At 45.4% G+C, this 14945-nt stretch overlaps 2 protein-coding genes across 8 annotated transcripts in view; one reads left to right on the top strand and one right to left on the bottom strand.

The window, feature by feature from the left end:
* PPP3CB (protein phosphatase 3 catalytic subunit beta) overlaps nt 1–1429 on the bottom strand; it is a 101810-nt gene extending 100381 nt beyond the window's left edge. For 2 of the 7 annotated variants that reach the window (XM_068257389.1, XM_068257390.1), the window contains exon 1: nt 1159–1429. In XM_068257389.1, coding sequence (XP_068113490.1) covers nt 1159–1207 — 49 coding nt within the window. In that variant the 5' untranslated portion in view covers nt 1208–1429. The remainder of the gene's footprint in view (nt 1–1158) is intronic. The other 5 variants (XM_068257392.1, XM_068257391.1, XM_068257394.1 and 2 more) reach the window with 3 other exon arrangements.
* A 462-nt stretch (nt 1430–1891) lies between these two features.
* Nucleotides 1892–14945, top strand: part of LOC137535560 (opsin-VA-like) — a 378568-nt gene continuing 365514 nt past the window's right edge. The window contains exon 1 of the mRNA XM_068257397.1: nt 1892–2316. Within this exon, the coding sequence (XP_068113498.1) occupies nt 2206–2316 (111 nt within the window). The 5' untranslated portion in view covers nt 1892–2205. The remainder of the gene's footprint in view (nt 2317–14945) is intronic.

The raw sequence follows: 14945 nt of genomic DNA, 5'->3' as shown, positions 1-14945 counted from the left end.
TTGTTTTGTTTTTTTTTGCTAGAGAGGGTAGTAGCCACAATAGGGGGCTGCGGGCAAAGCGGCGGCCAGGGGGGTCACCCCCCCCTTGCTCACCTGGGTGCTCCCCCTCCAACTCGCACATAATGTAATAAATTGTACCTAAAGTTCAGCGAGCCGGGCACTTCCGCCCACACCGCTCGAGTCACTTCCTGCAATGCCGCCCTCTGTATTTCAGTGTGGGCGGAAGTGCCCGGCTCGCCGAACCTCCTTAGGTACAATTTATTACATTATGGGGGAGCGGGGATGGGGGGCACCCAGGTTAGCAAGTGGGGGGTGTGACCCTGGCCGCTGCTTTTCCCGCAGCCCCCCATCCTGGTTGCTAACCCCTCCAGCATGGCGGCCCCATCCCTCACCAAGGGACACTGGAAACTGATCCGTTTCCAGTGTCCCAAAATGTCAGTGAAGAGGGAAGCCCGTTTCTCCATTGATTTTCACTACCCGTACGTGTATTCGGGTCCGTGAAAAATGCTGCAAGTCCGGTCTCTGCGTTCCGGGTTTAAAAACGTATTCCGCGGATCGCACGCGGATACGTTTTTAACTTGAGTGTGTACTGTTCCTATTTTTAACATTGGTATCCGTGGCTCAGTTTTTTGCCTGGGACAAAAAAACTTAGCTACGGATACGTTTTTAAAGCAAGTGCGAACTAGCCCTAACAGTATGGGCAAAAACCGCTATCGATTCTGCCTAGTGTGCTCCCAGTCTGAAACCTCCAGCTCTTGGGACTGTTTAGCAAACAGCAGCAGCTTCCTATTTGACATAGCTGTTCCATGAATCCATTCACCATGACAGCTCCAGCTTGCGATGTACAGCTATACACATAGAAATGCATGCGATGATGAGGATGATGGGAGCACACAGGACGGGGATGCAGCCAGTGAGCAGGTTGCCATGGTTATCGCTCTACATGTGCGGGGCCCGGGAGCTCCTGACATGAGGGGAGGGGGGAATGGGGGATTCCAGGCGGCTGCAGGCCGGCGTCTCCCCAGTTCGGTCCCAGCCATCAGCTGCGGGGCCGCCATCTTTATTCTCGCTGCCTCAGTCACGAGCCGAGGAGGGAGACGCCGAGGGCCGCCTGCCTGTCACTCGGGGGGGCTGCACGGGAGACACAGGCACACTCACATTTAATCGCCCGCTCGGTGGTGGAGTGTTTACCGTCCTTGGTGGACATGGCTCGGGCTAGGCTGGCCGCTCCCTGCTGTCGGTGACTCGGCGGCGGCCTCCTCCTCCACCTGGCGGCTCCGGACTGACAGGGAGGGAGGACAGAAGCGGGGCACGGCTAGAGGCTGACGGTAGCGGCTGCTGGCAACATGGCGGCGGCAGCGCAGACTCTGCGGCTCACACAGCGCGGGAAGGGGGATGTCCCGGCCCAGCATGCACTTCGCCGGCTCTCCTCACACACACGGGAGGAGGCGGGAAGAAGGCGGGGGAGTACGGTGTCCTCTTCCCTGCCTGTGCCTTTTCAGCAGCACCTGGCATGAGCGTAGAGAGACCAATATATGCCAATAGGAGACCCAAACGTGGTTGCTGTGGGATAAGCACTAAGCATAACATCGGTTTGTTTTCTTAACGTTGTAATTATTTCAACTCGTTTTTGTTTATAACAAACTTTTCTCTCATGAACCTGCTTTGAAAAGTTTCTGGGCCATGACCTGAGCTGCCTGCACTTCCTGCTGTGCCACAGTATTGTGAGGCAGAGTCTATTGGTGCTCAAGGTGACTTATCTTAGGAGCGCTACTTTAGATCCTAGGTTCTCAACGTGTGTTACGCGTACCCCAGGGGGTACTTCTGATGGTTCCAGGGGGTACTCAGGCTTGATATACTCAACCAAGAATAACAAATTAAGGCCCGGTTCACATTAGCGGTGGCTATCCGGAATAGCCGTGCCGCAGCCGCACCGGAGCCGCACCGCATGCTGGCCGGACGAAACGGACGCACGGCATAGCAATGTAAGGCTATGCCAGGGTTCACATGCGTCCGTTTCGTCCGGAGCCGGACCGGATCCGGACTCCGGTGTCCGTTCCAACATGCGCTATTTTTGGGTCCGGCTCCTCCGGCAGCCGTATCCGGGGCGGAGCCGGACTGCACCATCCGGCCAATGGAAACCAATGAGAACCGGAGAGCGCACAACACACTGGCAAAAAATCCGGATGTTCTACCCCACTTCCTATGCGGATTTTTGCGGCGATATTGGCTGGGGACACATGGGCAAGCATTTTGGAGTGGAGCAGCACAGCTGGATCCGGATCCGGAGATGTTGGCAGCATGTCGGAGGTGGAGGTGAGTGCTAAACAGCAGAGGGCCTGATTCCACAGTTCCCCCTTCTGCTGACCTCCCAGACCCCAACATTTTTTTTTGTTTTTATACAGGTTGTTACTATCCGGATCCGGACCGCAACCGTGTTCATACCGCACGGAAACCGTATGCAACCGGACCGGATCCGGACAGGAACCGTACGGTTCAGGTCCGATCCGGCTCCGGTGCGGTCCGGACATCCGGTGCGGTTTTTGCAAAACCGCAAGTGTGAACCGGCCCTAAGAGTTTTAGAAAATGATAAATCGTATTTAAACAACACCAAATTAGTATTGTATCTAACTAAAAGCAATAATAAATGCTTGGAAATTGTTTAGAACCAATTATCATTTACTTTGATTACATATATATTTGTCAATGGGGTACTTGTGATAATTTTTACTATGCTAGGGGGTACTTGGTGAGTATAGGGTTTTACAAGGGGTACATACCAATAAAATGTTGAGAAACACTGCTTTAGATGACCCAGCAGGAAACCTAATAGGAAGATTAACCACTTCAGCCTACAGCTTTGAAAATCGTATGCATCCGAGCAACGTTCACCTCCCATTAATTCGCCAATAACTTTATCACTACTTATCACAATTAATTGATCTATATCCTTTTTTTTCCGCCACTAATTAGGCTTTCTTTGGGAGGTACATTTTGCTAGGAATTATTTTTTTTTAATCCATTTTTACAGGAAGATTAAGAAAGAAATGGAAAAAATTCATTATTTCTCAGTTTTTGACCATTATAGTTTAAAATTAACCACCCTGGCGTTCTATTAAGATTAAGGTTTTTTTGTATTAAAAAAAAAAAAATCTATTTCATGCAGCCAACTGAAAGTTGGCTGCATGAAAGCCCACTAGAGGGCGCTCCTGCCGCGTACTTCTGATCGCCTCCGGCGATCAGAAGTAACAAGAAGGGCCGCGATGAGCATCCCTCCTTGTTTTGCTTTTCTCGTCGACGAGCGGAGTGACGTCAGCCGCCTCCGATCCAGCCCTTAGCGCTGGCCGGAACTGATTGGTCCGGCTGTGCAGGGCTCGGGCGGCTGGGGGGACCCTCTTTCGCCGCTGCTCGCGGCGGCGATCAGGTAGCACACGCGGCTGGCTGGCAAAGTGCCGGCTGCGTGTGCACCTTTTTATTTGGCGCAAATCGGAGCGGCACCCTCCGGCGGTAATGGACGAGCTGAGCTCGTCCATACCGCTAAGGAGGTTAATACTTGGTACCGTAATTAAAACTCATGTATTCACTGATCGGGGAACTAACGGCAGGCAGCGGGAGCGCGCGCGGGATAATGTGCCTCCTGCAGCAACACAGTCTCTCTGGACGGATATATCCGTCCAGATAGACTTAAGTGGTTAAAGAGCTGTAGTGAAAAAAATAACATACTATATAACATTGCTTATTGTTTACACTATTAATTAGATTATTTAATTGATGTTTGCCGATTGTAAAATCTTTCCTCTCCCTGATTTATAGCCTGAAATGTATCACTGGTGGTGATATCTTTAGTTCTGCCAGATGATCTGTACTGAATGTTTGTTAACCTCCCTGGCGGTATGATTCTTGCGGCCGCGGGGGTTTTTTTTTAACCTTTTTTTTTTTTTTTTTAGCATGAAGCTAGCCTAGCGCTAGCTACATGCTTCCCCCCTCCCTGCGGCGTCCCCCCATACAGTCCGATCGCCGCCGGCGCGTATGCCCATCCGGAAATCCCGTTCTGAATGGTATTTCCTTGAGGGCTTCCCCCGTCGCCATGGAGACGAACGGAGTGATGTCATCGACGTCGTGACGTCACAGGGAGTCCCGATCCAACCCATAGCACAGCATGGCGGCGATTGGCCAGGCTGCGCAAGGGGTATGCGGGGGGCATGTATCGCGGTGAGCGGCGGCGATTGGACCAAACACGCAGCTAGCAAAGTGCTAGCTGCGTGTTTGAAAGAAGAATTATGCAAATCGGCCCAGCAGGGCCTGAGAAATCCTCCGCGGTGGCTTACCCCGTGTCTAGCACGGGGTTATCGCTAAGGAGGTTAATGAGAGTTCTATGCACAGAGGGAGATATTGCTTGCTTGGCTGTTGAAAAAAGTAGTTATTTCCCACAATGCAACAAGGTTCACAGACAGCAAACTGTCAGGACCTTGGTCATGACATCACACTGATGGAGGGGTTTACCACAATACAGGGAGTGCAGAATTATTAGGCAAATGAGTATTTTGACCACATCATCCTCTTTATGCATGTTGGCTTACTCCAAGCTGTATAGGCTCGAAAGCCTACTACCAATTAAGCATATTAGGTGATGTGCATCTCTGTAATGAGAAGGGGTGTGGTCTAATGACATCAACACCCTATATCAGGTGTGCATAATTATTAGGCAACTTCCTTTCCTTTTGCAAAATGGGTCAAAAGAAGGACTTGACAGGCTCAGAAAAGTCAAAAATAGTGAGATATCTTGCAGAGGGATGCAGCACTCTTAAAATTGCAAAGCTTCTGAAGCGTGATCATCGAACAATCAAGCGTTTCATTCAAAATAGTCGCAAGAAGCGTGTGGAAAAACCAAGGCGCAAGATACTGTATTTTTCGGACTATAAGACGCTCCGGACTATAAGGCGCACCCAGGTTTAGAGAGCAAAAATCAGGGGGGAAAAAAGAAAATACTAAACCTGGTGCGTCTATGTTGTAGGAGCGTCTTATGGATCTTTTCCTAAAAAACTGTCTCTATCTAAGCTTCACTGCCCAGCTACACTAAGTTCTGTTGCTCCCACCACCTAAACTCACTACACTCCCAACTACACTCACAGCGACACTAACTACACTCATAGCTACACTAACTACACTGCAAGCTACACTCCACTTAGCTACCCTACACTCACTAAACTCAGCTACAGTACACTCACTGACTCAGCTACAGTACACTCACTGACTCAGCTACAGCACACTCACTGACTCAGCTACAGTACACTCACTGACTCAGCTACAGTACACTCACTGACTCAGCTACAGTACACTCACTAGACTCAGCTACAGTACACTTACTAGACTCAGCTACAGTACACTCACTGACTCAGCTACAGTACACTCACTGACTCGGCTACAGTACACTCACTGACTCGGCTACAGTACACTCACTAGACTCGGCTACAGTACACTTACTTGACTCAGCTACAGTACACTCACTGACTCAGCTACAGTACACTCACTGACTCAGCTACAGTACACTCACTGACTCAGCTACAGTACACTCACTGACTCAGCTACAGTACACTCACTGACTCAGCTACAGTACACTCACTAGACTCAACTACAGTACACTCACTAGACTCAACTACAGTACACTCACTAGACTCAACTACAGTACACTCACTGACTCAGCTATACTACACACATCACGGAGGCTCTCACCCATCCAGCAGTGTGCTTCATCCAGCCAACACTTTCAGAGTCGTGCCAGTTGTTTGAAGTGTTGCCTCCGGGTCACGTGCTTCCAGCGTAAAAAGTAAACCACATGGCAAGCGTTTCATTCAAAATAGTCGCAAGAAGCGTGTGGAAAAACCAAGGCGCAAAATACTGTATTTTTCGGACTATAAGACGCTCCGGACTATAAGGCGCACCCAGGTTTAGAGAGCAAAAATCAGGGGGGAAAAAAGAAAATACTAAACCTGGTGTGTCTATGTTGTAGGAGCGTCTTATGGATCTTTTCCTAAAAAAACTGTCTCTATCTAAGCTTCACTGCCCAGCTACACTAAGTTCTGTTGCTCCCACCACCTAAACTCACTACACTCCCAACTACACTCACAGCGACACTAACTACACTCATAGCTACACTAACTACACTGCAAGCTACACTCCACTTAGCTACCCTACACTCACTAGACTCAGCTACAGTACACTTACTTGACTCAGCTACAGTACACTCACTGACTCAGCTACAGTACACTCACTGACTCAGCTACAGTACACTCACTGACTCGGCTACAGTACACTCACTGACTCGGCTACAGTACACTCACTAGACTCAGCTACAGTACACTTACTTGACTCAGCTACAGTACACTCACTGACTCAGCTACAGTACACTCACTGACTCAGCTACAGTACACTCACTGACTCAGCTACAGTACACTCACTAGACTCAACTACAGTACACTCACTAGACTCAACTACAGTACACTCACTGACTCAGCTATACTACACACATCACGGAGGCTCTCACCCATCCAGCAGTGTGCTTCATCCAGCCAACACTTTCAGAGTCGTGCCAGTTGTTTGAAGTGTTGCCTCCGGGTCACGTGCTTCCAGCGTAAAAAGTAAACCACATGGCAACCGCAACCTCTGACATTCCAGCAGCAGCAGCATGAAAACATTGTGGATGTCTGACCTGGCTGCATCGCAGGACAAAGAGGAGCTGTGCAGCTGAATAGCAGGTCCCCGAGTGGGAGGAGCGGGAGTAGAGGAGGACTAGTGCCGGGAGCTCACAGGCATGAGATTGAGCTGCTAGATGCCTGCCGGACCTTGGATGCGTGCGCAGGGGTCATTGACGAGGACGGGAAGCCGGGAATGGGAGGAGCGGGAGCGGAGGAGGACTACAGCCGAGAGCTCACAGGCATGAGATCGAGCTGCCAGATGCCGGCTGGATCCTGGATGACGGGGCCAGGAGAAACCAACCAGCATAGAAGTGGGCAAACTGTGTAGAGACAAGTAGAAAGCAGCTGAAGCACAATTAAGTACTTCAAGAAGCAGAGGATTTGGCGTGCACTGCTGGGTGCGGTAAGAGCTGGCCCCCGAGCGGACACCTGGCCTTACATTCGCACTATAAGACGCACTGACTTTCTCCCCCCATTTTTGGGGGAGAAAAAGTGCGTCTTATAGTCAGAAAAATACGGTAACTGCCCATGAACTGAGAAAAGTCAAGCGTGCAGCTGCCAAGATGCCACTTGCCACCAGTTTGGCAATATTTCAGAGCTGCAACATCACTGGAGTGCCCAAAAGCACAAGGTGTGCAATACTCAGAAACATGGCCAAGGTAAGAAAGGCTGAAAGACGACCACCACTGAACAAGACACACAAGCTGAAACGTCAAGACTGGGCCAATAAATATCTCAAGACTGATTTTTCTAAGGTTTTATGGACTGATGAAATGAGAGTGAGTCTTGATGGGCCAGATGGATGGGCCCGTGGCTGCATTGGTAAAGGACAGAGAGCTCCAGTTCGACTCAGACGCCAGCAAGGTGGAGGTGGAGTACTGGTTTGGGCTGGTATCATCAAAGATGAGCTTGTGGGGCCTTTTCGGGTTGAGGATGGAGTCAAGCTCAACTCCCAGTCCTACTGCCAGTTTCTGGAAGACACCTTCTTCAAGCAGTGGTACAGGAAGAAGTCTGCATCCTTCAAGAAAAACATGATTTTCATGCAGGACAATGCTCCATCACACGCGTCCAAGTACTCCACAGCGTGGCTGGCAAGAAAGGGTATAAAAGAAGAAAAACTAATGACATGGCCTCCTTGTTCACCTGATCTGAACCCCATTGAGAATCTGTGGTCCATCATAAAATGTGAGATTTACAAGGAGGGAAAACAGTACACCTCTCTGAACAGTGTCTGGAAGGCTGTGGTTGCTGCTGTACGCAATGTTGATGGTGAACAGATCAAAACTCTTGACAGAATCCATGGATGGCAGGCTTTTGAGTGTCCTTGCAAAAAAGGTGGCTATATAGGTCACTGATTTGTTTTTGTTTTTGAATGTCAAAAATGTATATTTGTGAATGTTGAGATGTTATATTGGTTTCACTGGTAAAAATAAATAATTGAAATGGGTATATATTTGTTTTTTGTTAAGTTGCCTAATAATTATGCACAGTAATAGTCACCTGCACACACAGATATCCCCCTAAAATAGCTAAAACTAAAAACAAACTAAAAACTACTTTCAAAAATATTCAGCTTTGATATTGAGTTTTTTGGGTTCATTGAGAACATGGTTGTTGTTCAATAATAAAATTATTCCTCAAAAATACAACTTGCCTAAATTCTGCACTTCCTGTATCAGCCATACAGGACCTCCCTGATGATCTAATCGTGAAAAGATAAAGATTTCTTGTGGGAAAGGGGGTATCAGCTACTGATTGGAATGAAGTCCAATCCTTGGTCAAAGGAACATTGACTGAAACCTTAAAAAAGCTTTTTACTTACCTGGTGCTTCTACCAGCCCAACCCCCTCCCCCCCCCCTTCCTCCCCTCTGCTGCCCTGTGTCCATGCCGTCCTGGAACTATGCTCTGGTCCCCCGCCGCAAAAACGGTTTATGTTCGGTCCACTGCGTCTGCGCATCCTCGCTCACGTCGCTATTCCGCACATGTGCAGTATGTTGCTTATTTTTTAGAGCAGAGAGGAAGTTCTGAGTACAGGTCCACTTTAATCCTTCATGCCATGCACGTTGCTGGGTTAATGCACGCGTTGCTATGGTATCAAGCATGTTAACCATGCAACAGACATGGCACTAAGGATTAAGGGGAGGTTCCTCCTGGTGATAGTAATGGTAAAATTGCTATGCACTGCCTGGGCGCAACAACTTTACCATAGTTTACTGCATCAGGCCCAATGTGACATGACATGTTGAGATAAAAAGTATATGTAAGGATCTGATCCTAATAAACAACAAGTGTCAGCGCCAAGGCAGAAGGCGACCGCAGCCGAGAAGGACAATGTCCAAAAGTCCACACAAGCAATGAATATATAAAGTCAGCGCAGGTCTATAGTAATACAGCTTTCGTCATTTTCTGGTATACAGAATCTTCGAACAAAAGGGTAAAGAAGCAAGGCTTACCAGATTCCAACAACCCACATTATAAGGTTGTAAACGAGATTGATAGATGGTCTGCAGAGCTTTCAAATGGTGTCGTTTCACCAGCGATGTTGCACACCACAACTTCCTCCGGAATATAGTAGATGTCCTGAGGTCGCAGAGACTCGCCAAAGGAGAGTCCAGTAGGATAGTGACATGAAAGAGATGTACGGCACATCTAAGTGTAAACCGTCTTTATTACATATTAAGTAAAACAATTTAAAAACAAGGATAAAAGAAACTCACATACGGGGCCCGTGCACTGGGAACCCCGAAAAAGTAGCGCGCATAAAATGGTCAATAGAAGACCTCAAATAAAATGGTGCCGCCTGTCGCACCATTTTATTTGAGGTCTTCTATTGACCATTTTATGCGCGCTACTTTTTCAGGGTTCCCAGTGCACGGGCCCCGTATGTGAGTTTCTTTTATCCTTGTTTTTAAATTGTTTTACTTGTTTTGTCACATTTGGTTTCTAAACTACTCCTCACGGTTTAGGGCCCCTAAAATGCCAGGGCAGTATAGGAACCCCACAAATGACCCCATTTTAGAAAGAAGACACCCCAAGGTATTCCATTAGGAGTATGGTGAGTTCATAGAAGATTTTATTTTTTGTCACAAGTTAGCGGAAAATGACACTCTGTGAAAAAAAAACAATTAAAATCAATTTCCGCTAACTTGTGACAAAAAAAAAAAATCTCCTACGAACTCACCATACTCCTAACGGAATACCTTGGGGTGTCTTCTTTCTAAAATGGAGTCATTTGTGGGGTTCCTATACTGCCCTGGCATTTTAGGGGACCTAAACCGTGAGGAGTAGTCTTGAAACCAAATGTCGCAAAATGACCTGTGAAATCCTAAAGGTACTCATTGGACTTTGGGCCCCTTAGCGCAGTTAGGGTGCAAAAAAGTGCCACACATGTGGTATCGCCGTCCTCAGGAGAAGTAGTATAATGTGTTTTGGGGATTTATTTTTACACATACCCATGCTGGGTGGGAAAAATTTCTCTGTAAATGGACAATTGTGTGTAAAGAAAATCAAAACATTGTCATTTACAGAGATATTTCTCCCACCCAGCATGGGTATGTGTAAAAATACACCCCAAAACACATTATACTACTTCTCCTGAGTACGGCAATACCACATGTGTGGCACTTTTTTGCAGCCTAACTGCGCTAAGGGGCCCAAAATCCAATAAGCACCTTTAGGCTTTACAGGGGTGCTTACAATTAGGAACCCCCCAAAATGCCAGGACAGTAAACACACCCCACAAATGACCCCATTTTGGAAAGCAGACACTTCAAGGTATTCAGAGAGGAGCATAGTGAGTCCGTGGCAGATTTCAATGTAAACTTTTTTTATTGTCACAAAGTGTCATTTTCCACTAACTTGTGACAAAAAATAAAATCTTCAATGAACTCACCATGCCTCTCAGTGAATACTTTGGGATATCTTCTTTCCAAAATGGGGTCATTTGGGGGATATTTATACTATCCTGGAATTTTAGCACCTCATGAAACATGACAGGTGGCCAGGAAAGTCAGAGATGCTTCAAAATGGCAAAATTCACTTTTTGCACCATAGTTTGTAAACACTATAACTTTTACCTAAACCAATTAATATACACTGAATGGATTTTTTTTTATCAAAGACATGTAGCACAATAAATTTGGACAAAAATGTATACAGAAATTTTACTTTATTTGAAAAATGTCAGCACAGAAAGTAAAAAAAATAATTTTTTTGACAAAATTCATGTCTTTTTTGATGAATATAATAAAAACTAAAACTCGCAGCAGCAATCAAATAGCACCAAAAGAAAGCTTTATTAGTGTCAAGAAAAGGAGGTAAAATTCATTTAGGTGGTAGGTTGTATGAGCGAGCAATAAACCGTGAAAGCTGCAGTGGTCTGAATGGAGAAAAAGGCTCTGGTCCTTAAAGAGTAACTGTCAGGCTACAAAAGCTAATTTAAACCTCCTATTCTCCTGTGTTAAACAGTTTAGAAGGAAGCCAAAAAGGCATTACTGAAGATAAAAACCTCTCTTACATTTTATGTGTGCTTATCAGCAAAGCTGTTATTCCCAAGCTCTTAAGAAGACGCAAGCCGCATACCATACTGCAAAGCATTCTGGGGCTCTCCCCTCGGCTGCTAATGAGAAGTTACAGGGTCAAGTAACAATAGCATGTAACTCAGTCCAGCGCACAGCACTGATAAATCTCCCGGCAGAGTACACTGCAGGAGTCCGCTATTGTTCCTAGCCACATGGCTAATTAATATTCACTGCACACTAGTGTTATTCAGTACGAGCTTTTCTGTGATCAGGAAGCAGGGAGGACATGATGACACATTTGGCTTCATAGGAGACAGACAAACATGGAACCTGCCATGAGCTGTCAGGAGCATCATTCTCTGCATATACTATATAAAAATTCTGTGAAATCCAAACGTGGACAGTGAAATGCATATGTAATGTAAGTACAGCCAATATTTAGCTACTGATATATGTGTTTATTTTCTCTGAGACCTTATACCTAACAGCTCCTCTTTAAGGGGTAGAAAGACTGTGGTCCTCAAGTGGTTAATGTGTTGCATTTTGCTCTGCTCGTCATGCTTTAAAAATGTGCACGCGTAATTCTGCATAACGCAGTTTATTGCATACACCCCATTGTGTTCGACACGCATTGTAACATGAAGTCCATTGACTTTCATGTTACTGTTCACAGTAAATCAAAGTGTTCCCATACATTGCGATGTAATGCGCCGGAAAACACTTTAGGACATAAGGCTCCCTGGCGGTATGATTATTTTTGGATTTTAGAGTCTTTTCAGCACGTTTCAGACCCTAAAATCAGGAAAAAAATCATGCTGCCAGAAAGCCAGCAGCAGCCCCTGCTCTTAGCCATAGATGCTATTTTCATACCTTAACAGGTAGGTAGGAGGCGCCCGGTCTGGGTAACGTCATAGTACCAAAGTATCAAATAGTATCTAAACCAATCTCTATAAGTATGGAATAATTGAATTGTTTCCTACCTCATAGATGTTTGGCAGTATACAAAGGCAGGAGAAGCTTACTAATAAGCAAACGATTTTATTGGTGCACTTTAGACAACGCGTTTCTCGGCTCTCAGCCGCTTCCTCAGGTCAATACAAGTGCCTTTAGGGACAAATGGCAACACTCAGATCACGTTACAGCAACATAATATTAAAATTAAAATACAAGACAATATTGAAAATTGTGTTTTTTCACATACACATCATTATAAGTTTCTGTTAAAAATAGTATATACATCTTTTTTTGCACTGAAAAATAACATTGGAATGCGTCAATGTGCAAATGAACCAGATGACTTGGAAGTATTCAGTACACCTATAGGGAAAGAACAGACCAGGAAGGAGTTTGGGCCCAACACCCAGAGAGTAAATTCCGATCAAGATTTGCTGGATTTGAGTATTTATGATCCACAGACGCAGGAACCAGGATTTGAGGAGGGGGAAACCCTACAGATAGAAGGACCCCGACAGGACTCACTACAACCGTCTACCTCGCTTGCGACCACCATCACCCCGTTAAATTCCACCAAGATTCCCAGATTCAACAAGCCATTGAAAGCCAATCAAATGAATCGGTCTAACTCCAAACACATTACAGATTATTATTCATCTGGACCACACAGTAGCTCAGAATCTAGTCTTACAGAAAAAACGACTTCGTCATCTTTTTTAGAACTCCCGACAATCATGGGAGAGTCCCCACAACTATGGCCCAGACTCCCAAACCCGATTGGGAGGCCGAGTCCCCTCACGATCTCCTCACCCATGAGGGCCAAAAAGAGACAAGCACCAAGTCCAGACGAAAAAGGAAAAGGGGAAAAAGAGGGGGCAAAAAAACCAAACCGCAAACTCTCAGTGTAAATAAAAACACCATAGCTAAAAAACTGATTTTTAACCTATCCACATATACACTTCAGGAAACAGAAGAAAAAGTTCTAAGCAGAGGCCTATCTTTTTGTCCTACAAAACCTTCAAGTCTCTACGAGCTGTTTGTAGATCTTAACTCCTTCACGAGGAAATTAACGCTCAAGCGGCATTTTGCTATGAAGAAGCTAAAAAATAACCCCGAGACCAAAGATAAATCAATCACACCATTGATCCTGGATAACGAACCAGATAAGGACATAATGTACCTCGACCACAATGAATTGGAAACAGAGAGATACATCTACACTGAATTGAAAAAGAAGTCCAACTTCTACCCTACGAACGATCGCGGACCCTATATCGAAAGCTTCTATAAACAAGTCCTCCAAGACTTCAGAGACATGGAAACTCAGGAGGGTAAACAAAACCTAACGAAAGAGGAGAAGTGTGCCCTGAAGAAGTTGAGATCGAATAATGATATAGTAATAAAATCTGCAGATAAGGGGGGGGGGGGTAGTCATAATGAATAAAGAGGACTATATCAGGGAAGCAAAAAGAATACTACAAGACCAGGAATACTATATGGAACTGAACGAAGATCCCACGGAGGAATACAAAAAAACTATGGACACAATGATAAAATGTGCCTATGACGAAGGAATCATCAGCAAAACAGAAAAAGAATATATCACTATACATAACCCACCAGTAGCGCATTTCTATCACCTACCGAAGATCCATAAATCAGTCACCAACCCACCCGGTCGCCCAATCATAGCTGGAATAGAGTCATTAACATTTCACCTCTCAGAATTAGTGGATCTACACTTACAGCCCCTTGTACATCAACTACCGTCCTATCTTAGAGATTCCACCCAACTATTGGCAGAACTAGAAGGTATTGAATGGAAGAGTTCCTATGCGTGGGTGACCCTGGATGTCTGTTCTCTCTACTCCAACATCCACCATCATATTGGACTCCGGGCAGTCTGGCACTATCTTATCTCCAGCACGAAACTACCAACTAAACAGAAGTATTTCATCATACAAGCAATAGCTTATATTCTCACACACAACTTCTTTGAATTTATGGGCACAACCTATTTACAGACCAGAGGGACGGCGATGGGGGCGGGGTTTGCCCCCAGCTATGCAAATTTAACAATGGGCCTACTAGAAACCCTACTACTGGGCCCAGAAAATCCATTCAACAAAAACATAGTGCTCTATAAGAGATATATAGACGATCTATTCATCATCTGGGACGGTGACATCTCACTGATTAACACCTTTAAAGATTATCTCAATGGGAACAACTGGGGGATAACTTTTACTTCCAACTACAGTAGAGAAAAAATCGAATATTTGGACATAGTCGTCTATCATGAAGAGTCCCAGATCAAATCCAAAAATCATTTCAAAACAGTGGACTCTAACTCATATATCAATTTTCATAGCTGCCACCACAAACCCTGGAAAACCAATATACCATATGGTCAGTTTTTAAGAATCAGGAAAAATTGTACAGATATCACAACCTTCAACTCCCAAGCCCAAATACTCACAAAAAAATTCAAAGAAAAAAATTTCCCCAAGAACCTTGTAAAAGAAGCAAAAAGAAAAGCAAAGATGGCAGATAGAAAAGAAATTCTAAAGAGACCAGCACAACAGAAACAGAAAATGGGACAGACAAATAATGAAGTGATACCAAGCTTCATAACACGATATTCCAACAACCATCGTTCAATTAAAAACATATTAAATAAACATTGGTCTCTTTTGATGAACGATCCATTCCTTAAAATGGATATCACCAACAAACCTAAACAAATATTTCATCGCGCTAGGACATTGAAGAACA

This window comes from Hyperolius riggenbachi, chromosome 10, assembly GCF_040937935.1.
Source record: "Hyperolius riggenbachi isolate aHypRig1 chromosome 10, aHypRig1.pri, whole genome shotgun sequence".
NCBI classification, from domain to species: domain Eukaryota; kingdom Metazoa; phylum Chordata; class Amphibia; order Anura; family Hyperoliidae; genus Hyperolius; species Hyperolius riggenbachi.
The sequence above is the reverse complement of the archived record's forward strand: the minus strand, read 5'-3'. Positions and strand labels throughout refer to the sequence as shown.